Source organism: Bos indicus, chromosome 27, assembly GCF_029378745.1.
Source record: "Bos indicus isolate NIAB-ARS_2022 breed Sahiwal x Tharparkar chromosome 27, NIAB-ARS_B.indTharparkar_mat_pri_1.0, whole genome shotgun sequence".
NCBI lineage: Eukaryota > Metazoa > Chordata > Mammalia > Artiodactyla > Bovidae > Bos > Bos indicus.
The window spans coordinates 24339111-24363308 of NC_091786.1; the positions used below are offsets into that span (position 1 = coordinate 24339111).

General features: G+C 43.3%; 1 protein-coding gene across 1 annotated transcript in view; it reads left to right on the forward strand.

Annotated features, from left to right (window-relative positions):
- LONRF1 (LON peptidase N-terminal domain and ring finger 1) overlaps positions 1–4600 on the forward strand; it is a 46250-nt gene extending 41650 nt beyond the window's left edge. Inside the window, exons 11-12 of the mRNA XM_019953308.2 lie at positions 623–775; positions 3148–4600. Of these exons, the coding sequence (XP_019808867.2) occupies positions 623–775; positions 3148–3306 (312 nt within the window). The 3' untranslated portion in view covers positions 3307–4600. The remainder of the gene's footprint in view (positions 1–622; positions 776–3147) is intronic.
- Positions 4601–24198: the final 19598 nt, after the last annotated feature.

Consider the following 24198-nt stretch of genomic DNA (forward strand, 5'->3'; position numbering starts at 1 on the left):
TCTTACCTTTCATTGTAGCAACTGTATTCTTCTGCTTTTTTGTTCCACTGCTTTCAAAGGCCCTTGATCCATAGAGATGAATTCCCAGTCCCTGTAGACCTTTATCTGAGAACTCACTCTCCATCTTGCCCCTCCCAGCTGGACTGCTAACTCAGCAAGGCCAGGTTAGCTGTGCTGGGAGGTCAGGCCTTGCTGTCTGAGTCTGGCCTATTGGTACTATGTGAGGCAGAAATGTATGGGGTTTACTGTGTTCATAAGAATACTACTCCTGAGCATATGCCCAGAGAAAAACATGGTCTGAAAGGATACATACACCCCAGTGTTCACTGCATCACTGTTTACAATAGCCAAGACATGGAAGCAACTTAAATGCCCATCAACAGAGGAGTGGTACATATCTGCAAGGGAATATTACATAGCCATTAACAAGTAGGAAATAATGCCATTTGCAGCAACATGGATGGACCTAGAGATTTTCTTGCTGAGTGAAGTCAGTCACACAAACACTCTAATCCAGCACTGGGACAGGTATTCCTTTTTAAATATTTTTTCCTCCACTTCTATAACGTTGGTAGTGTGGATGGGAAGACTAAACACAGACATCTTACTGTTGTATTTCTAGGTTGAGAATGAAGATGAAATAGAGAACCTCCGGCAACTTCATGATTTGGTCTACTCTCAAGCCTGCAGCTGGTTTCAGAATTTAAGAGACAGATTTCGAAGCCAGATTCTTCAGCACTTTGGATCAATGCCTGGGCGGGAGGAAAACCTGCAGGTACGATGGCTTTGATACTGTTTCCAAGTTTCACTCTGTGTGTAAACCCAAATTGTTAGATTTTTAAGTTTCTTCATCTTTAGAGTTTCATTCAACATTTCCTTTGTCTGGTCCTTAGACTCATGACCATATATTTCTAGCACAGTGGTACCCACTGCATCTTATATAGGAAGAGAAAGGAAACAGGTGTGAGCTGAGCTGTCCGTTAGAAGTTAGTGCCAGAGAAGGAGAAAGCCCTTCTAGTGAGGATTTTTCAGAAGGAGGGATAAGGAGTTAAATGTGGGACATAGGAGGTCGGATCAAGATCGCACAGACACATCAAACTTATATGTACCTACGGAACGATTCTCACAGAACACCTACTGAACGCTGATGTAAAGATCTCAGACTTGCAAGAAGCAAGAAAATCTCCATATAACCGGGCAGGAAAGAAAAAAAGAGAGAAGGGAATTGGGATGGGACCTGCGCCCCTGGGAGGGAGCCATGACGGAGAAACGGTTCCTGGGAGGTCCCTCACTGGCAGGGAGGCCAGCGGGGAAGAGGGGGTGCTTCCGAGGTCAGACCTTGCTGGGAGGAGGGGGGTTGGCTGCCGGGGGAGAGCCTGAAGGGGCTGGGGTGTGGCGCTCCCTGCTGGGGGAGCACGGAAAGAAGCCTGGGCCGCCAGAGAGGCAGGACGCCGTTGTTGGGGGCGCAGGACCACCATAGGAGCTTCTCTCAGGCAGCAGGGGGCTGACTACATGAGCTCCGGGGGTGTTAGCCATGACCGCCGTCCCGGACTCCGGAGGTGGCCTCACTCGCTGCCGCTGCCGAGGGTTCCCTGAGTGGGCGCCAACCCCCGCCCTTCCAGAAGCATCCACGAGCCGTGTGCCTGCACGCCCCCAGTGAGGGGCAATGACCAGGCAGCCTGAGGAAAGAGGCAGCGGGTGTCCAAACCAAACAGCACTCTGGCCAAAATCTATTAAACCCACACAAGCTGTGCAGGGGTGCTCCCACTTGTAAATAGCCGTCTGAGACTACAGTGCCTACTTGTTTCTCCTAAACCCAGAGTAAGAGAAATGTAAGTAAAATGAAGACGCAGAGGAGGCACTCCCAGTAAACAGACCCAAGAGAATTCCCTAAGAGAACAATGAAATATAGGCCTCTTCAGTCTAGTAGACAGCAGGTTCAAAAAGGAGGCAGTGAAAATAATTGAAGGAATTAAAAAGGGCTATCAACATAAATGCAGATTGTTCTAGAAAGGAACTAGAAACTATAAAGAGGAGCTGAGAAAAATTAGAAAACTCATTTGCTGAGATGAAAGCTAAGCTGAAGGCAATGAATAGCAGAATGAATCATGAGAGAATAAGAAAAGAATAAGTGTTCTGGAAGACAGAACAATGGAAACTACCCAATCAAAACAGCAGACAGGAAGCCAAATGAAAAAAAAAAAAGCAATATAAGATCCCTATGGGATAAAATAAAGTGGGCCAGTCTATGCATAATGGGGATTTCAGACGGGAATGAAAGAGAAAAGGGGATCAAAAATGTATTTGAAGAAGTTATGACTGAAAACTTTCCAAATCTAAAGAAGGAAACACATCTCCAGGTACAGGAAGCACAGAGGATCCCAAACCTACACCAAGACATGTTACTATTAAAATGGCGAAAGTGTAAGGATTCTAAAGGTAACAAGAGAAAACCAGAGTTAATTACAAGGGACCCCGCCCCATTTGGCTGTCAACTGATTTCCCTACAGAAACACTGCAGGCCAGAAAGGAGTGGCAAGATGTATTCGAAGCCCTGAAAGGAAGAACCTGCAACCCAGGATACTCAACCCAGCAAGATTATCATTTAGAATAGAAGGAAAGACAATTTCTTAGAAAAGCAAAAAGTAAAAGAATACAGCAATTCCTAAACCTATCCAAAAAAAATAATGAAAAGTCTTTTCTAAATAGACATCCAAAAAAGTTCATTCTCTTCAAGTGCACATATTAGGACACAGAACTAACCTCATTCAACAAATAAGAGTATAGAAATCAGAAATCAACTGCAGGAAAAGAAGTGAGAATGATTAAATAGAGACTGAACAGTATGCTACTAAAAAACCAATCGGTCAATGAAGAAATCAAGACTACTACCTCACTCAGGTCAGAATAGCCATCATTTAAAAAGGCCACAAATAACAAATGTTGGAGAGAGAGTGGAGAAAAGGGAATGTTGGTGGGAATATAAGTTGCTACAGCCACGATGGAAAACGGTAGGGAGATTTTATTTAGAAAGAGAATCTAACGCTGTGAACTGCTCAATCCAGATTAGCTTGGTGGTGGTATGTTGCTGCTGGGCCTACATAACTACTTGTTTTGTTAACATTATAAGATGTGGGTTCTTTTTAGGCAATCCCTAATGGACCGGCCTGGTGTTGGTGGCTTCTTGCTGTCCTTCCTGTTGACCCCCGCTATCAGCTGTCGGTTTTGTCAATGAAGTCATTGAAAGAACGGTTGACAAAGATACAGCATATACTGACTTATTTTTCCAGAGACCAATCTAAGTAACCAACTGCTTGGATCCTCCTCTGAAATTACCCTAATCTGGCTGGGGTGACGGCCAGGTTGTCCGCTGCCTTTGCACATCCAGTGCTGGTTTGAGAAACGTAAGGAAACTGTTCGTTTTCTTTTTTCTTTTTCTTCAACCTCCTGAGTCATGTGGTTCTGCAAACGAATACCTTCAACTAGGATTTAGACCACTAAGAACTTGCACAGAAAAACACACACTGAATGTGTGTTAAACCTCTACATTGTGATGAAGTTGCACTATGTACCATACTCTAAATGAAATGAGAACTGTGTGTGTATGTGGGGTGGGTGCGTGCGTGTGTGTGTCTCTGCACGTGTGGGTAGTATGAGTGCATTTTCTCTGGCTTTAAAATTTTAAAAGAAAAAAAAAAAGCCATAGAGAGCAGTACTTGCCGAGGGTCATTTATTGCCCAAGTTTACAACAGTAGCGATACAAGTTTTTGCAAATTGAATTTGCCTCAGATTTCTCTGTCCTAATGCTTACTTTGCACAAGTATTTAAGCTATGGTATTGAGTATCCCTCTTTGTCGGAAATACCGCTCTTGCTGAACCGTCTTGACCATTGACTATGACACGGTTTCTTATTTATGTAAATACTTGCATCCCAATAGCCGACGGGCGTCGGATGCAGAACCTAGAGCCAGTTTTCAGGAACAACTGCAAACCTGACTTGGTACTGTGCATCTATTCATAAAACACTTAAAACTGTGAAAATATGGTTTACACTTAACTGTACATAAAGGTAAATGGAGAACTCAGTTCAGTACCAGTTCATTTGTACATTTTGGGGGGGCTTTTCACATTAACTGCCCATCTGTGTAATTTATAGTTTGACATGATGTGTTTGTTTAAAAAAATTACATAGTATAAACCCATTAAGGATCTGAGGGAAAAGAAGCTTAATGTAGAACTAAGCTTTTAAAGTATGTCTTGTTTTTTTTAATCCTGGTCTTGGTGCAAATGTTAGTTATGCCTTATTCATATCACAGTTAGGTCACTATGCTGTGACATGGTCTGTATTCATGCTGCCCTAGATACTTTTGTAATTATTTGTTGCAGACTTGTGACTGTCCCTCTTAACTTTCTTTTATGTAAGTAATTTGTAAAAAGTTTCTTAAAAATTTTGCTTTTGCTTATTTAATTTTGAATAAAAGCTAAATTCATAATACTTTTTTCTTAATTATTAGGTCAGTGTCAAAAAAAGAACATGAGTTTTCTGTACTGTTTTGTGTTATGAGATGTAAATAATACAGCTTTCAAAATATTTTTGAAATATGTTTTTTTGGTCTTCTTTTGACCAAACAGTGAAGTGTCTTAAGGAAGCTCTATGCCCATCCTCTAAAACACATTTTGCAACCTCTTAAAAGATTTGTCCCTAGTTGCTATATGATGCAGGGAGCTCAACCTGGTGCTGTGTGACAATCTAGAGGGGTGGGTCGGGGTGGGAGGGAGGTTCAAGAGGGATGGGACATATTGTATACCTTTGGTTGATTCATATGGATGTATGGCAGAAATGAACACATTGTAAAGTGATTATCCTTCAATTAAAAATAATAATTTTCAAAAATATCTATGTCCCTTAAGCATAAAGATAAGACTCTTACTGATTCCTCTTGACTAAACAGTTTTAACTACTTAGGTCCCCAGTTTCTCAGCTAGAATTTTTCAAATATAAATAAGTCATCTTAATATCAAATGTTTTTATTCTTCAAAAAGGCAGAAATGACTGCCTAGATAGAGGGCCACCCTTTGTCCCCACAATTATGCTACTCAAGAATCTTGAATAGTTGAACAGAAAATGTTCAAAGAATGAGCAGTTTCCCAAAAGTACCATATGAATAGTTTTCTGAAGTATTAGATTGCACTTTCTTGTAATAAACTATCTAATGTCTGTTAAGTAGTGTCTGGGTGGTGTCAATGAAGAGTTTACCTGTATAGTTCTCAAATTATGTATCACATGGCAGTAGGCGTTACCTGGTGTTAGATCCACATCTGTGATACATTTCTGCAGTGTGTCTACACACACACAGCAGTAAATGGTCTCTGTCTATATACACCTGCTTTCTAATGGGAATTCATGGGTTTTATTTATCATTCGACCCTGGTTTTGTGGTACATGATCTCTGATAATTACTATGTCTATAGAAAATCTTTGGAAATCTTTTTCCTCCTATAATTCCCATTCAGTTTATCAGAAAGAAAAAAAAAAAAAAGAAGAATCGGACACATTTTCTCTTGTCACTTTAAGTAACTAAGTTCTGTCAGGAATTCCATATTTCAAGCCAAGGTAGCTGGTTGTTGCTCTTCCCTTCTTAAACACCTGTCTCTACATGTGCAGTTCTTCCTATTCCTCAAGGTCAACTTGAATACCTTCACTCAGCTAGAACCCTGAATCCATAGCACTTTCCTTACACTTTACTTATAGCGTTTAGGGGGGATACCTGAATTAAATACATAAAGCCTCTCGAGTACTGAGACTAATGTCTAGCAGTTTAGACAGACGTAATCTCCAAGACATAGGTTGACCACTGAACAGAGTTGAAATACATGCCAATTAAAAAGGGAAGTTGGATAAAGATATTTAGATTGAGAAAATACCTTTGTCTTGTTTTCCTCCCCAAGTTCAAAACAGTGACAGTAAAGAAAATGAAATCTAATGGTGATGCAAAACCAAAGTCAGTGTTTTCTGGGGGAATTTCTGAGATTTGGAAACAGGATCTGATATAGAAGACCAGAGGAGAACATAGCTTTATAGAAATGAAGAACTACAGGGGAGCCCCAGACTGGTAGAGAATCTCGGGCAGATTCCTTGGGGAGGTGGCTGGATAGTCTGGCCTGTCCCCACTTGGCCTAGGCAGCAGGCAGCAACAGCAGCTGTTCTTGGGCCAAAGCACTGAATGTGGGCGTTGGGCCAGAGAAGACCACAAAACCATAAATAGCCACAGATCCCCAATGGGGTGGCGAGCCCTCAGGCACAGACAGCAAGCCACCAACCTCCCTCATGTAGGCTGTGTCCCAGCCTTCTTCACGGTCAGCAGAAGCAGGCTGCCTGGACTGAACCAGCAAAGGCACAGGAAGGAACAAAGGCGAGTAGACAGTCAATTCCTACGAATTTGTGGAAAGACACTCTACAAAACGACAAATCCAGTGCCCTTTGATTGGAGGACATGCAATTCCAAAAACTACCTGGGGATCTAAAATATGTTCCTCAGACAGTCCTTGGCAACCAGTGAGTGTCATAAAAATAAGCAGATGAGTTAAGCAGAATGAATTCAGACAGGATGAAGGGATGAGGCAGAGGGTGGGTCGGGGTCCTTTCTAGGACACAGGGCAGAGGTGGGCAGAGGCAGTGAAAGTGCTCAGCTGTGTTCAACTCTTCGTGACCCCATGGGCTGTAGCCTGCCAGGCTCCCCTCTCCATGGGATTCTCCAGGCGAGAATACTCCAGAGAGGTGCTATTTCCTCCTACAGGGGATCTTCCTGACCCAGGGATGGGACCTGTGTCTTTTGTGTCTTCTGCAATGGCAGGTGGATTCTTTACCACTGGCATCACCTGGGAGCCTAGTTTTTTGAACGAGTGAATGAATCATAAAAATACACTAAGCAGGTGAGTTAAACAGAAGAATGAATTCAGACACAGGATGAAGGAATGAGGCAGAAGGTGGGTTGGGGTCCTTTCCAGAACACAGTGCAGAGGTCAGTAGAGCAAGGTAGGAGGGAGAGATCAAGATGTGGCAGAGAGATTCTAAGTTTTCATGTCCATCTGTACAACTTTAAGACCAGCAGAGAAGAAACAAGACAAGTAATTGACTCAAGGGTAATAAAATAACCTATGGGCTTTCTTGGGGAATGGAGGTCATTCATTTAAATAGGACAATAAGGCAAACTTAGGTGACTAAGAACAGACAAAATAGCAATAACTCAAATTGGCTCATCGATCCACAGGGAGATGACGGGCTCAATAAGATGAATTTTCTTCCTAAGCCAACATGTAAATGCCAACATTAAAAAAAAAAAAGACATTTATGACCAGCTTAATAAATGAGTTCTCTTAGAGACCTGACTCCAAATACTTCTTGGCTGTTCACCAAAATTTAAATGTATCCTTGAGGAAATTTTTTTTGTCACAGTAGGATATTGAAAAGCATATAGGCTTCATTTCAAAATGTGGTAGACACTCAACATTTAATCCTCAGAAAAGTCCTGTGAAGTAGTGTCCTTATAAGGATGAAGAAACAGAAACACTAAGTAGCTAAGTAACTTGCCAAAGGATCACACAGCTAATATATGGTAGAACTGACTGAACCCAGGCAGTCTGGCTCGACCTTAACCCCACATCAGGTTCTGAGATAGCAAACAAGGTCGGAAAGTGACTGACATGACTCTGACTTACAAGCTTTCCACTCGGGGGAGGGGTGCGTTTTACAGAAATGGCATTAGAACTTGCGTCTAAGCACCTCACCAAGATAGTGAGACAGCCAGATCAGGCTCAGCCCTACATTTAGGGGAACAGTGTAAATTGCTAACAACCTTTTTAGAAAGTAGTATTGCAGGGTATGTATATCAAGGATCTTTAAAATGCTCTTAATCTTCAATCCTAAAGGAAATTAACCCTGAGTATGCATTGGAAGGACTGATGCTGAAGCTCCAATACTTTGGCCACCTGATATGAAGAGCCAACTCATTGGGAAAGACCCTGATGCTGGGAAAGATGGAGGACAGGAGGATAAAGGGGTGACAGATGATGAGATGGTTGAAATAGCATCACCAACTCAATGGACATGTGTTTGAGCAAATTCCGGGAGACAGTGAAGGAATCCTGGCATATTGCAGTCCATGGGGTCTCAAAGAGTCAGACACAACTTAGCTACAGAAAAACAATCTTCAACCCAATGTCAGACTGTGGGGTCTTCTTATCCCACCTTGTTCCAAGTAGCAGAGACCCGAATTAAAAACTCAGAACAATGGGAAAATCTCATATACTTATGTACCCCATGCTTATCATCTCTATTCTTTGAAATGCCTTTGTTGCTAAGTATTCAATGATTCCATGGATGGAGGAGCTGCTAGGCTATAGTCATGGGGTCGTAAAGAGTCAGACACGAGTGAGTGACTTCACTTTCTTTCTTTCTGTAGTTCCTTTTGGAGAAGGAAATGGCAACCCATTCCAGTGTTCTTGCCTGGAGAATCCCATGGACGGAGGGGCCTGGTGGGCTACGGTCTGTGGGGTTGCAAAGAGTCAGACACGACTAAGCAACTAACACACATACATTCAATGATTCCCAAATCTTAATCCATCTGATTTAACTGTAAGCCAGAGTCACTGAAATTAGCCAAGATAAGTCTATGGACCCTTCCAAAGAGTGAAGGAAAGGAGGAAGGAAGGAGTGTGCATGTGAGATTCCTGAATTCAATTTTCTCATCACTAACAAACTGAATATGAAGACAGAGAAGTAACAGTGTGGCAACCTACAGAAACAAATCGCTGAACAGCCTAACATGCTAGAAAACATCTAAGCAAGGACAACAAAGAAAAGCAAAATGACAAGGTAGAAGGTGTTAATAACTCCTTGTGCAAGCCAGTGAGTGAAAGAAAAACATACTGCTAGTTCCGGGAATGTTTCCACATCAGTGGAGTTAGAAGAGACTCGGGAATTACCTCTTGTATTCAAATGTTCAAGCCCAAGACAGGGTGGTTAAGTGGCAAGTGAAAATAGACATGGCGACAACCAGGTCTCTCAGTGTGCAGCCTTCAATTGGGTTCCTCTGAAATACCAGAGCCTGTTCTAGGCACAGGCATGTATGTTGCTGCTGAAAGCCTAATGCAAATCCAATTTCTGTTCTTTTGTTAAGTGAGCTAAATTCTTACCTGGGCACTCCAATTTTTTAATAACTTCCCTGTTCTCTCCGTAGTGAATTCTATTCAGAGTTTCAGAATTAGTATTAAACTGTAAAGTTATCAAACTGTGCCATCAATGCACATATATTTACGCACACATGCATCTTTCCATATGTACATTTTTCTTTTCCCTTTTTTTTTTTAATTACTTGCGTGTTAGCCCATTGATATTCTTTCATAGATCTTTGATGCTCTGTTGTACTTTCCCTTTCTTTCCTCTTGGTGTTTCAGTTGAGATCATTTGCTTTGACCTGTCTTAAAGTTTGAGCATTGCTTTGTGTTGAGGGGTTCACTAAGCTACTCCGTAATACTTGGAGTATTGGCATCCCTGTGTGTGGCTAAGCGGCTAGCAGGGGCCTTGAACAGATGCTAGCCCTCCCATGAGTGTATGCTCTGCACAGCAGTTTGGAGTCACAAGTTCCTGACGTGACTGCTGATAAACATTCTCTCCTGCCTGCTAGCTTTCTCCACTTGTGCCCAAGAGCCCCTGGAGCTTACTTAAACCTTGCTGTTTATGGTTTGAATGAATTGATCTAGCCTTAGCCCAGGGCTTGCAAAGCACTGCGCCTGTGGACCCTAATAATGGCACGTGCCCCCGGTCCTCTGCTGTTGGCAGTCTGCCTGCTCCAGCCTCAGCCTCTCTGAGTGGCCCCCGGAGGCTGCCGTGGACCTCCGCCAGGACCTGTGAGTAATAACCTTCTCTGGTTCACTTTGCCTTTCCGTTTCTATCAAATTATGGCTCATCCTTCAACTCAGTACCCGAGGCTCTACTTAACAATTGTTAATTTAACAAAAATCTCAACAGTTTGCTGGAGGCTTTTTGTTCATGTTGGTGTTCTATGCTTTCCCAGCTGCCTGGGTTCATAGCAGTGGATGAGTTTTCAGTGCTTACCTGCCGGGTGAATAAGGGGGTTTCTCTCTTATCCTGGTCCCCCTTGGTGGAGATGCCCCACTCCATCATGAACTCTGAAGATGGCTCTGTTGGTTTAGTATGTAGACGATAGATTTCTGTTGTTTAAAGCCACTCAGTTCGTGATGCTTTGTACCACAATCTCAGGACATTAATACAGCATTCATTTCAGACTGACAACAAGAATTCTGATGCAAAAGCCTTGTGGAAGTGGGTCTGAAACTGGCTGAAAACTTCCTGTTTTAGACATAGTTGATTCTAGTAACTAGAATTGGGAAATTTGTAGGTAAAATTGCCAGAAACGAAGAAAGGAAGGGACTTAAAGATGAATCAACAGATGAGACTCAAAATAATTCTGCCTTGAAGACTCCAGAAGCATCTAATGGAAGATCCGTTCAGAAGAGCCAGTGAACACGAGACACACGGACAAGAAAATCCTCCTCCCACTGTGGAGAAAAGGGAACCCTCTTACAGTGCTGGCGGGAGTGTAAACTGACACAGCCACTGTGGACAACAGTTGGGAGGGTCCTTAAAATAAACTTAAAAGTAGAATTACCATATGAGCCAGTAATCCCACTCCTGGGCAGATACTGAGAAAACCATTAGTTCAAAATGACACACGTACCCCAGTGTTCACTGCGGCACTGTTTACAGTAGCCCCGACAGAGAAGCGACCTGAATGTCCATCAACAGAGGAATGGATAAAGAAGACGTGATACCTATACACATGGAATATTACTTGGCCATTAAAAAGAATGGAATAATTGCATTTGCAGCAACATGGATGGATCGAGAGACTGTCTTACTGAGTGAAGTCAGTCAGACGAAGAGAAATGTCATACAACATCCCTTAACTGCAGAATCTAAAAAGTGATTTCTGAAAAACAGAAGAGAGACTCATGGACTTGGAGAACGAACATTGCCGGGGGGAAAGGATAGTTACAGAGTTTGGGATAAACACGTAAACACTGCTATATTTAACATGGATAACCAGCAAGGTCCTAACTGTATAGCACAGGGAACTCAATGTTACATGGCAGCCTGGATCAGAGGGGGAGTTGGGCAAGAATGGATACATGTCTATGTGTGGCTGAGTCCCTTTGCTGTCCACCTGAAACTATCGCAACATTGATAATTGGCTATACTCCAGTATAAATTTAAATTTTTTTCCTTAATAAAAAAGGAATGAAATTGGGTCATTTGTAGAGATGTGGATGGACCTAGAGTCTGTCATACAGGGTGAAATAGTCAGAAACATAAATATTATATATTAATGCATATATGGGGAATCTACAAAAATGATACAGACGAACCTTTTTCCAGGACAGGAAGAGAGACATATACAGGTGCAGAGAACAGACATGTGGCCACTGGGGGAAGGGGAGGGTGAGTCATTGGGAGATCAGGATTGACATACACTAAGGTGTAAAACAGCTGGAGGGAAGCTGCTGTATGGCACAGGGAGCTCAGCCCGGTGCTCTGTGATGAGCTTGGAGGAGATGTGTATACATACAACTGATCCACTGTGTCATACAGCAGAACCTAGTACAACACTGCAAAGCAATTATACTCCAATTAAAAGCAATAATAATTTTAAAAGAACAATATGGAAGTTCCTTAAAAAAAAACTAAGAACTGTCACATGATCCAGATATCCTATTCCTGTGCATATATCCATAGAAAATCGTAATTCAAAAAGATACAGGCAAAGCCACAGTAATCAAAACAGTAGGGTTCTGGCACACAAACAGAAATATAGATCAACAGAACAGGACAGAAAGTCCAGAGGTAAACCCAGACACCTGTAGTCACCTAATCTATGATAAAGGAGGCAAGACTACACAGTGGAGAAAAGACGGTCTCTTCAGTAAGCGGTGCTGGGAAAACTGGACAGCTACATGTAAAAGAATGAAATTAGAACATTCCCCAACACCATACACAATAGAGAACAGTATGAAGGTTCCTCAAAAAACTAAAAATAGAGCCACCATATGATCCAGTAATCCCATGCCTGTGCATATATCTGGAGAAAATCATAATTTGGAAAGATACAGGCACCCCAGTGTTCACTGCAGCACTATCTACAATAGCCAAGACATGGAAGCCACCTAAAAAGTCCATCCGCAGAGAAATGGATAAAGAAGATGTGGTGTGTGTGTAAGTGGAATACTACTCAGTCATAAAAAAGAACAGAATTATGTCATTTGCAACAACACAGATGGATCCAGAGATCGGCATCTGGAGTGAAGTCAGAGGAAGACAGATGTGCTATCACGTATACGTGAAATCTTAGGAAAAATGGTACCAATGAGCTTCTTTACAAAACAGAAATAGAGTGACAGGTGTAGAAGACAAATTTATGGTTACCCAAGGGGAGAGGGGAGGATAAATTAGAAGCTTGGAATTAACATATACACACTACTATATATAAAACAGATAACTAATAAGAAGCCAGTGTATAGCACAGAGACCTCTACTCAGTACTCTATAATGGCCTACGTGGGAAAAGAATCTAAAAAAAGAGTGGTGATAAGTATGTGTGTAACTGAGTCACTTTGCTATACACCTGAAACTAACACAACATTTAACCATACTCCAGGATAAAATAAAAATTAAAAAGTGTACACAGCAAAAATGTAAAGCTTTAATGAACTATCACACAGTGAAGATATCTGATTTAAGCAATAGAATAAAGCTAGTACCAAGAAATGCCTCTTGCTCTCCTTCCAAATTATTACTACCTCACCTCCTCCCCAAATGAAACTACCTTGATTTCTAAAACCATTGATCAATTCTGTTTGTGAATTTATATAAATGGAGTCACATGATACATATTCTTTGTGCTTGCCTTATTTCAATCAAGATGATTATTATAGCTTGTTCATTTTCCTTGTCATACTATTTTATGAGCTTACCACAATTTTTAAATTTTTCTACTATTGATAGACATGGTTTATTTTCAGGTGTTTTTTTTTTTTTTTTTTGCTATTATGAGTCATGCATTTGTGTATGTATCTTAATGAAGACAAATACACTGGGGAAGTTAAAAAAGGCTGTGAGGCTAGGCGTGCTGGAATCACTCTCGACTACTAGGAAAACCCAAGGATTGGTTGGCTTTGGGGTTTGTGCCATTTTGTTGTATTAAATTAATGGAATATTGCTTTGCAATGTAACCCAGGATTAGGAAGGAAGCAAATGTTTTTCAGTTATCCTGTAGACACGGGCAAGTCTGAGAGATGTCTGACTTTTTACCAACATGGGGTCAACCTACGATTTGGAGTGAGGTGAATATGTGTAAACTCTGCATGTTTTGATTGTTAATCTAATGCCTACAATCTTAACTATGAGTTTAGAATTTAGATACAGGTATCTTCAGATTGAAACGCAATGCCAGCTTTTCTTAATGAAGAAGAAAACAATTACTTAGCGAGGTAAAATTTTCTGATCTATTCATGAAGATGTGTCAAGAAACACCTATACTCCGCTTCTGCATGGGATAATCCTGTGATTTGTTAAATATCCTGAATTTCTAAAAATTTCTGTCTAGATTGTTAACTCAAATCTTTTTCCCTGTAGAGGCACATAAGCGTCCCCTGGTGGCCAGGAAAATAACTGCAATCAGAGATGTCATGCTTTTAGGAAAGTCTCATTCTAGACCATTTCCCTGCACAGTTCTGTGGGGGGAAATGGAGGAAATAGGGGGACTTGCTTGTAAATATCAAAGCTCACACCTCCTTTCCTACCTCACACTTATTACCAGAAAGACTTGCAAATTCAGCAAAGAGTACTGCCCAAACCTTAAAAGCAAGGGTTAGGCTGACTGCTTACCACACAGACTTAGATAATTGTTTTTGGTGGCTTGGTTTTAATGTAATTACAAATATATAGCACATTTTTATATGACAATTAAGTAATACATATAATAAGCAACAAGCAAATTTTCCTCATCATTTCTTCCTTGCATTTGAATTTTCCAGCTCCGTAAGGGCTCTGTTTCACTGTTTGGACATGTTTTTAGATAGGAGAGGCTTGCTGGAGGTTTTTTCAAGCTAAATTAGAAGAAAATTGGAAAAAAACAACAACAATGTAGCAGGAAGCTCCATCTGTCACATTTCCTCAGTTGTAGAAATAAGTCTCAATTAAGAAATCTAAAAATTCCACCCATGAGCTTTCAAAGATTCAAAATTTGTAACAATTGACACTAACGTATGAATAAATGCCAAATCTCAAACTTCATGCTATTAAAATGATACCACATAAAGACTATCTGTAGTGAATTTTCACTCTTACCACAATCTTTTATTAGTTTATCTCCCCTTTGGTTGACTTTTCTTCCTGTTGGTGTTGAAATATGAAAAGGGACAAGGAGTCCACTGTCAAACCAAACTTTTTAACAGTAAGTCACTCAGTCGTGTCCAACTCTTTGTGACCCCATGGACTGTAGCCCACCAGGCTCCTCTGTCCATGGAATTCTCCAGGCTGTGGGTTGCCAATCCCTTCTCCAGGGGACCTTCCTGACACAGGGATCAAACCCAGGTCTCGTGCATGGCAGACAGATTCTTTACTGTCTGAGCCATAAGGACTCTGGTCCTAAAGATATATGCATCTCTGTAAGCTAGTCAAACCACACAGATACCCTCTGGTACTGTGTTAGACTATTGACTAGATCCTGGTTTTAGGCTGAGGAAGATAACCAGAGAATGCTTTCTCAGCGATCCATACCTATCACGGTTCTTTGTGGCTCTTAACGATTGGGCGTGTATGTCACTGGCATTCCTGTGATCCACTTACAGCTTAAATTCAAGCCGGTCTTTGCCCCCCCTCCCCCAATGTGAGAAGTCACTGAGACCCAGGAGAGCTTTGGCTGCAGAGCCACCTGTCAACATCCCTTTAGGGCTGCTGTGAAGCCACAGTCACTTCCGTTTTTATTCACACAATGAACATCTAATGAGTCCGGCCAGATGCTTGGCAACAAAAATGAGTAACACAGAGTCCCTGCCTTCAGGAAGTTCTCCTTATAATTCGGATGTTTAACAAAGTTCAAAGACAAAACTGATTAGAATAAAATACTGACACCTTCTGAGATAGAAACTTCTGTCCAGAATATATAAATAGCTCCTATAAATCAGTAAGAAAAAGCAAATAATCCAATATAAATATTCGAAGGGTATGAATGGCCAGTTCAGGGAAGAAGAAATACAAATCATTAGTACATAAAACTGTGGAACCTCAATAGTAGTCAGGAAAATGCAAATTAAGATAATAAAGAGGACTTCCCTGTGGTCCAGTGGTTAAGAATCTGCCTGCCAATGCAGGGGACATGGGTTTGTCTTCCTCTGGTCCAGGAAGATCCCACATGGCACAGGTCAGCTAAACCTGTGTGCCACGAATTCTGAGCCCTTGCACCAGAGTGTGCTCCACGACGAGAAGCCACCACAATGAGAAGCCGGTGCGCTGCAGCCAGAGAGCAGCCCCCACTCACTGTGACTAGAGAAAGCCCGTGCGTAATGAAGACCCAACAGAGCCAAAAATAAGTTTTTAAAAAAGATAATAAAGAGATGTCATCTTAAGCCTATTAGGTTAGAAAACAATAAATCATTAGCATCCATTATTAGGTGTGGGGAGGTGGCACCCCCAAGCTCAACTGGTGACAGCATAAATTGGTGTGCCATATGGGGCAACCTTTGAATTTTGACTTAAAAATATACTCATATTCTGTGATCTAGAAATCTTGTCTTGAGGTATATTTCTAAGAGAAATAGCCAAGCATCTGCAAGGAGAGAGCTTACAGAGTAATCTGTTTGTAATGCCAAGACACAGAAACACCTAAATGCTCACCAATGGAAGAACAGGTAGTTAAACATACTATTGTTAGTTCTAGACAACAGAATGTTACGAAGCATTTGAAAAGAATAAGCTCTGTTTCTGTGGACATGGAGAGCCCCCCCAGAACATTTCCCAGAATGGGATAACCCATGGCTTTATTGAGAGACCTACTAAGTACCCATCATAAGAAATAGGAAAGGCCCTGCCCAGATACCGTGGGAGGACCACAAGTCACCTCTCTTCGCTCTCTTCTGTCTCTGAAAATTCCTTTAGATGGATTTCTCTCCTTAGATTTGTTCTCAACTTGTAGTTTTCTTTTGTCTATTTTCTATCTCCTTTTTTCCCTTAATGTTCAACATACCTGGAATTTCCACATTAGCCTTCAAAACTTAATCACAAATTATTTCACTTACCATTTTTATAAATTTCAAAGTCTTTTTTCTGTTTTCTTCCCCTTCCTCTTCTTCTCCCCCTTCCCCTTCCCCGCAACGTTCTCTTCTGATACTATTAACTATAGCTTTTGTTCCCTTCCTGCATCTCCTGTTTCCACTCAGCTTCTTTTCCCCATTTGTTGGTTTTGGTCTTCATTTTTCATGCCAGTGCTTTTCTGTGAATATGTGATGACTTTTGGCCATCCATTCATATTTTAGAGAGACTCAAACAAGTAGGGCTGGGTTTGTTAAGTGAAAAGTTAAAGTGACATCGCTTAGTCATGTCTGACTCTCTGAGACCCCATGTCCTGGGCTTGTTAAAGGCTGGTATAAAAAATAAACAGAACCTTCTATTAAATAGAGTATGGAGACCAAAAAGGGGAGCTCTCAGGTCCTATGACAAGAGCAGACTCTGACAGGAAAAAGAAATCTCTCTTCTTTCCTGGTAAGGACTCAACCTGAATATTCACTGGAAGGACTGATCCTGAAGCTGAAGCTTCAATACTTTGGCCACCTGATGCGAAGAGTCAACTCACCAGAAAAGACCCTGATGCTGGGAAAGATTGAAGGCAGGAGGAGAAGGGGATAACAGAGGATGAGACACTTGGATGGCATCACTGACATGAACCTGAGCAAACTCCGGGAGACAGTGAAGGACAGTGAAGCCCGGCATGCTGGAGTCCATGGGGTAGCAAGGAGTCGGACACAACTTAGTGACTGGACGACAACAAAGGAAAAGCCGTGGACTCTGTTTACTGGCGCCCTCCCAGCGTTCTCCCCGCTGTAAAAGTGCTCTTCTGCCCTTGCCATGTGGCAGACTCACATGCTGTTTGCCATGGTTGCAGCCCCTGAGGTGCAATTTCCTGCTGATCCTGAATAAACCTATCTTTGGAGAAATAGCCATGTATTTGTCTCAGGTCCACACTGCCTTCACAGAAGACACCAGACAAACCGCCTTCCCCCTGAGGGACTTGTGGGGCTGCATTTTTCTCCAAGGTCCTTCCTGTCTCCAGAGCGGAAGGCAGGTGCCAAGTGTGGGAATGACATTGAGGACTCATTGTTCAGGGTCTGGATTATTCTTCACTTTCCCCCTATTTATCTTCTGCTCAACATAGGGTCTGACGTCCATGGCACCTTGGGATCAAATCCTGAGTGTAACTCTTCTGACTCCCACAGGTATTAATTCCCCCATGCCCCCATCTCCAGCCCCCAGCCTCATGCCTCTCTTCACAGACCAGACCGCCTCCGCCTCAGCTCTGGGCCCCTGGGGCCATCTTCAGTTATCAGTTCTCCCATCATGCAAGCCTTTGGCCTGAACTTCTGTTCAGTCATCACCTCTTAGTATGTGTTGCAAAACTTTTCCACGTAAAAATGATTAACATATTTGGTCATTTTACTTTGAATTGGAAGTCTGAAATAAATCTCTGTAACCCTTAAAAATGGGGTTAGTTGTCCAATGAAGAATAAAGAATGGGGCTTCCCTGGTGGCTCAGATGGTAAAGAATCTGCCTGCAATGAAGGAGACACAGGTTCGATCCCTGGGTCGGGAAGATCCCCTGGAGAAGGGAATGGCAACCCAATCTAGTGTTCTTGCCTGGAGAATTCCTTGGACAGAGGATACTGGTGAGCCACAGTCCATGGGGTCACACGGAGTCAGACACAACTAAGCGACTTATCTTTTTTAACTTTGTCCAATGAGGATGCTTGGGGCTAGTGCACTGGGACGACCCAGAGGGATGGTATGGGGAGGGAGGAGGGAGGAGGGTTCAGGATGGGGAACACATGTATACCTGTGGCGGATTCATTTTGATATTTTGCAAAACTAATACAATTATGTAAAGTTTAAAAATAAAATTAAAAAAATAATAAAAAGCAGAGACATTAAAAAAAAAAAAAAGGAAAACCACTCACGGGGGCTATGTCTTTCTTCGCCACTAGATGGTGCTGCCGCATCTGAAGATAAAATGAGGCCGGTCACCTCTGCTTCAGTAGGAGTTGGATCGCCGTTCTTAAGGATTTCTCATTTGGACAAAACCTATGCTCTTACATAAGGCCATAGTGTTTTTTAAGTGTTTTTTTCTATGCCAGAAAAATATCATCCATATTAGAAGGGGAACGCTTATTTCCCATGGCCTTTAAAGCCTGAATGATACATGAGTATTTTTACTAATATTTGCCAAATGTGAAATCTTTGATCAGTTACTTACCTTTTCCAAGCCTCACTTCTCTAATCTATAAAATTATGAAAATAATAACTACATATTGTCTAGCAGGTAAATATTCATTACATATCTCAGAGGGGTAGAGGGTGGGTGCAGAAAAAATATGCTAAGCATGGCAACACTATTAGAATAAATACTTGACTTTAAAAATGATCACTTCGAAAGTCAATTTTATGAACCAGGAAGAAATAGAAGACATGAACAGACCAATCACAAGTAATGAAACTAAAACTGTAATTTTGTAACAAACATTTGGGAAGAGTTAACATCCATCCTTCTGAAACTCTTCCAAAAAAACTACAGAGAGAGGAACACTCCTGAACTCATTCTATAAGGCCACCATCACCCTGATGCCAAGCCAAAGATCACACACACACACACACACAAATTACAGGCCAATATCACTGATGAACATAGACACAGAACTCCTCAACAAAATACTAGCAAACCGAATCCAACAGTACATTAAAAGGAACATACACATGATCAAGTGGGATTTATCCCACTTGATGCAAGGATTCTTCAGTATAAGCAAATCAATCGGTATGATACACCACATTAACAAATGGAAGAATAAAAACCATATGACTGTCTCAACAGATGCCAAAAAAGCCTTTGTCACAATTCGACACCCATTTATTTTCATTTATTTTCAGCTGCGGGTCTTCGTTGCTGCAGGAGGGCTTTCTCTAGTTGTGGCGAACAGCTCTCTAGCTGCAGTGTGCGGGCTTCTCGCTGTGGTGGCTCCATGCAGAGCATGGGCTCTAGCAGCTCAGGCTTTTGTAGTTGCGGCACATGCGTTGAGTTGCTCCACGGCACGTGGAATCTTTCTGAGCCAGGCGTCGAACTTGTGTCATCTGCATGGGCAGGTGGATTCTTAACCACTGGACCACCAGGGAAGTAAGTCCCAGGGCCCTCAAAACCCACTTATGATGGGGAAAAAAAAAATCTCCAGAAAGTGGGCATAGGGGGAACCTGCCTCCACGTAATAGAGAGCATATATGACCAACTTCCCTGGTGGCTCAGACGGTAGAGTCTACCTGCAGTGCTGGAGACCCGGGTTCAATCCCCTGGAGAAGGAAATGGCAACCCACTCCAGTATTCTCGCCTGAGAATCCCCTCGATGGAAGAACCTGGCGGGCTACAGTCCATGGGGTCGCAAAGAATCAGACACGACTGAGCAACTTCACTTCACTTTCATGACAAACCCACAGCTAACATCATTCTCAATGGTGGAAAGCTGAGATCATTTCCCTCTAAGATCACGAACAAGACAAGGATGTCCACTCTCACTGAGGCAGAAGTTATAATGAGCCCCAGGCTGAGCAGCTGGAATCTGTCCTCTGTGAACAGATACTCCGGGATAAAGATAATGGCAGCAGCAAGGAGGAGCTGAGTCCTTTCTGGAGAGAAGAAAAAGGGACCACACATTTCTCAGTCTTGAGGTCAAGGAGACCTCCCAAACTACACATACACAGAAAGGTTCCTCAGAGGTCAAGGAAAGCAGGGAGCACCAGACCATAATATGTTCTTTTTCCCAGAAACCCTTGCACTGGAATCCATCTTGGCTAAAAGGTGTGCAAGCAGGAGGAGAGGACCCTGAGGTGGATCAGACATGGACTCAGGGCTAGACAAGGCAAGATGACTGGCCAGAGGGAACCCAGAACCGACCCACGTAAGTGATCTGAACTACTCTAAGACTGCAACTTCTTCTCTGAGTCTGCCCGCGTGTCTCCACATGTACGTTTCCTGACCCCCCAACCCCACCCCCCGCCCAATAAACGATTTACTTGTCTCACTACCTTCCATCTCTCTGTTGAAATTTCTTTCCTCAAAGCAGATGATCTAGGGTCTTGAAACTTGGCCACCGGCCCTCCTGGTCTAGTGGCGAGGATTCGGTGCTCTCACTACCGCAGCCTGGCTTCAGTCCCTGGTTGGGGAACTGAGATCCCACTTCAGGCTGTGGCAGGTGGAAGCCACCCAAGATCATTTTTGGTACCAAAAGCTGAGAATCCAAGGTAAACCATGGGCTTCGCCGGTGGCAGCTCAAGGCCCCTGACTTTTTCGCTCTTGCCATCTTTCACTCGCTGCTTCGCTTTATTTTCATGACCCGCGGGGCATGATCTCAGTCCACTCCCTGTGTTATGACTCCTGTCAAATGAGGGTGGCCAGGGATGTCCCCCAGGCCATGTGGATCCGAACAACACTTGGGTGACTGCTGACGCTGTCCTTTGGGAGCTGACAGAAATGTGATTTCTGATCATGAAGGAGCCCAAGGGGTCTCTCTGTGTGTATAATTCTCTCCATGTCTCTGGCCCATATGGCACCCTGTCTGTGGTTTTCTGTCCCACTGTATTTGCACAGCAAGTCTCTTTCTCACTTTATATCCCCATGTGCTTTAAGGGATCCAGAGAAGGCAATGGCACCCCACTCCAGTACTTTTGCCTAGAAAATCCCATGGACGGAGGAGCCTGGTAGGCTGCAGTCCATGGGGTTGCTAGAGTCCGACACAACTGAGCGACTTCACTTTCGCTTTTCACTTTCATGCACTGGAGAAGGAAATGGCAACCCACTCCACTGTTCTTGCCTGGAGAATCCCAGGGACGGGGGAGCCTGGTGGGCTGCCATCTATGAGGTCGCACAGAGTTGGACACAACTGAAGCAACTTAGCAGCAGCAGCAGCGCTTTAAGGGAAGGATTTTCTGGACCTTATTCCTAAGCTGCATCCCCGCTGCTGCCAGACTCACTGTGTCAGATGAAATTAGGAAGCGCCTGATGATTTTATTTTAGCCACCAGATAGTAGGGTCATGGATTCTGGGTTCTTCTGCCATCTGGTCTTTCAGCTCACTCAGTGTCCAAATACACACCATGAGAATTTCTCTACATCCCAGCTCCTGGGTCTTGAACCCTGTGTCATCATCTATAACACCCAACTCCAGTTTCTCCAAGGGTTCTTCTCGGCATCTATTAGACTCCTTTTACTCCAGGCCTTGGCAGCCTGCACACTGCCATGCACAGCCTATCGGGCTGGCCACTGCCCAGAAGCCCTCATTATAAACTTCGTAGATCATCATAAAGAATACATAAATCATAAAGATTACATCATAAAGAATATATAAAGAATATATAATACATCATACATCATACATACATACATACAATCATAAGAATACAATCATAAAGAATACACCCCAGTGTAGGAAAACTTGTCATAGGACATAAACTCTATAGACAACAGATCTATCCTCAGTGGAATCCTGGCAACGGATTGACACTGATTCAAATGTCCTCTCTTGGCCACATGAGGGGTCACCCTGCCCAAAGTACCAAGGATGACCAGAGATGTCTAGGTAGGAATCAGTGGATTGACACTCCAAACCCCATCTGCAATAAGATCAAAGGAAATGTAGAGGATACTCTGAGTCTCCTTCAGGTGCCTCCTTGTAACATTCCCAGGGCATGGATTCCATGCCTAGGAGAGCTCCTTTGTTCTCAGTTGCAGGTTACCCAGCATGGGAGGAAGCCCATCCAAGCGGGAAGAAACACCTCTGGATGTATGCATAAGAACTGGGAACTTTTTAAAATAGAAACACTTTCAAACTGTGGTGTTGGAGAAGACTCTTGAGAGTCTCCTGGAGAGCAATGAGATTAAATCAGTCCATCCTAAAGGAAATCAAGCCTGAATATTCATTGGGAAGACTGATGCTGAAGCTGAAACGCCAATACTTTGGCCCCCTGATGTGAAGAACTGACTCATTGGAAAAGACCCTGATGCTGGGAAAGACTGAAGGCAGGAAGAGAAGGGGGTGACAGAGGCTGAGATGGTTGGAGGGTATCATTGACTCAGTGAACATGAGTTTGAGCAAGCTCTGGGACATAGTGAAGGACAGGAAAACCTGGGGTGCTGCAGTCCATGGGGTCACAAAGAGCTGGACACCACTGAGCAACTGGACAAAAACAAAGGAGGGAAAACAAATTCTACTGCAACACTGCTTGGGTCTATGTTCAAGAATGAAGAAAAATGACAGGAGAATAGCTCTCTAAATTACAGCACCAATCTGCAATTGGGTCTTTATTGCCCAAAGATAGGATAGTGGACTGAGATTCCCTATGTTGAAGCCCTCATGGCCCTTTGCCAAGATTCTGCCCCGACTCTTGTAATCAAAAGCCCAGGGGACCAGAAAACTCTCTTGACATGATCCCTTTCTAATTCCCCCAACTCCTGAGGGGGGAACTGAGCTCCCCGTACTCCTGACAGCACCCCTACTTCTTCAGAGCACTCACTCTCTGGGCTCACCCACCTCCCTGGATCCCTCTGACCCATCCACAACTCCACGTCCCTATGTCTCTCCCTGATTCTCTCTTCCTCCTCAGCATGGTCTTGATTATTAAATACCCCAAAGGCCACCTCTAGGAGTGTGGGCATGGGGGCTTGTGGACCAAACTATAAGTCTGGGGGCTTCCGCCCAGTATTGGGCAGACTGGCTGTTACGCCAAGAAGAGGAGACGGGTCCCTCTGGGGTAACTCGCAATGGAACTTCTTATCATCTAGGATCAGGGGAAATATGACCTCTTAGGGAAGTGGCAAATGGCACAGGGACAAAGTACGTGTGCCCTATTCTTTAACTGATTTGCGTGCTCAATCTCTAGTTGTGTCCACAAAGAGCGACCCCATGGTCTGCAGCCCTCCAGGCTCCTCTGTCCATGGGATTTTCCAGGCAAGAATACTGGAGTGGGTTGCCATGCTCTCCCCCAGGGGATCTTCCCAACCCAGGGATCAAACCCGGGTCTCCTGTGGCTTCTGCATTGGCAAGCAGGTTCTTTACTGCTGATCCACTGGAGAAGCCCTAGTTCTGGCATAGTTATTCCATTTTGACATTCAAATGCATCCCGCTCCTCCAAAAATAGAGACTGGGTTGCTTTTGGGAAGATGCTAGTTAGTTGACTGAAGGGTTTCAGGTCCTAACTCTGGCCTTTTATTTAACTTGGAAGGATGTCCAAGCAGTCCTATCTAAATGTTGTACTCCTGAGGAAAAGCGGAGAATATGGGCAGTAGCCCAGGGACATGATAACCAGCTTGGCAGGGGCCCTCCCAAACATTCTGTTATGAATGGAGATGCTGACCCAAGTCAGGAGCCCTGTTAGAATTATCATTCCTGGGAGGAAACAGAGTCAGGAAGCACAAGATCCACTGTGTATTAGAAGGGATGAGAAAGGGTATAAGAAAGCCCGTTAACTATACAAGCGTTGAAGGAGTGACGCAAGAAGAAAAAGAAAACCCAGCCCTCTTTCAGGGATGGCTTGTGGAGGCTTTTAGAAAATATACTGACACCAATAATACTGACCCTTCCACTCCTGAGAGACAGTTCCTGCTGACACAACTGAGAAAGCCAGCAAGAGCCCCCTGAACCATGCCCAGCCTGCAAACAAACAGGTCTTTGGAAGAGGGACTGCCCTTGGTCTGGAAGGGGAAGGGGCGGGGGGCTCCCTCTCGCAAGATGCTGCACAATTAAGGCAGCCGGGAGATGTCTGTCTCCATCAAGTAGCCCCCGGTGGTCCCTGACATGGAGGTAAGAAGACTGA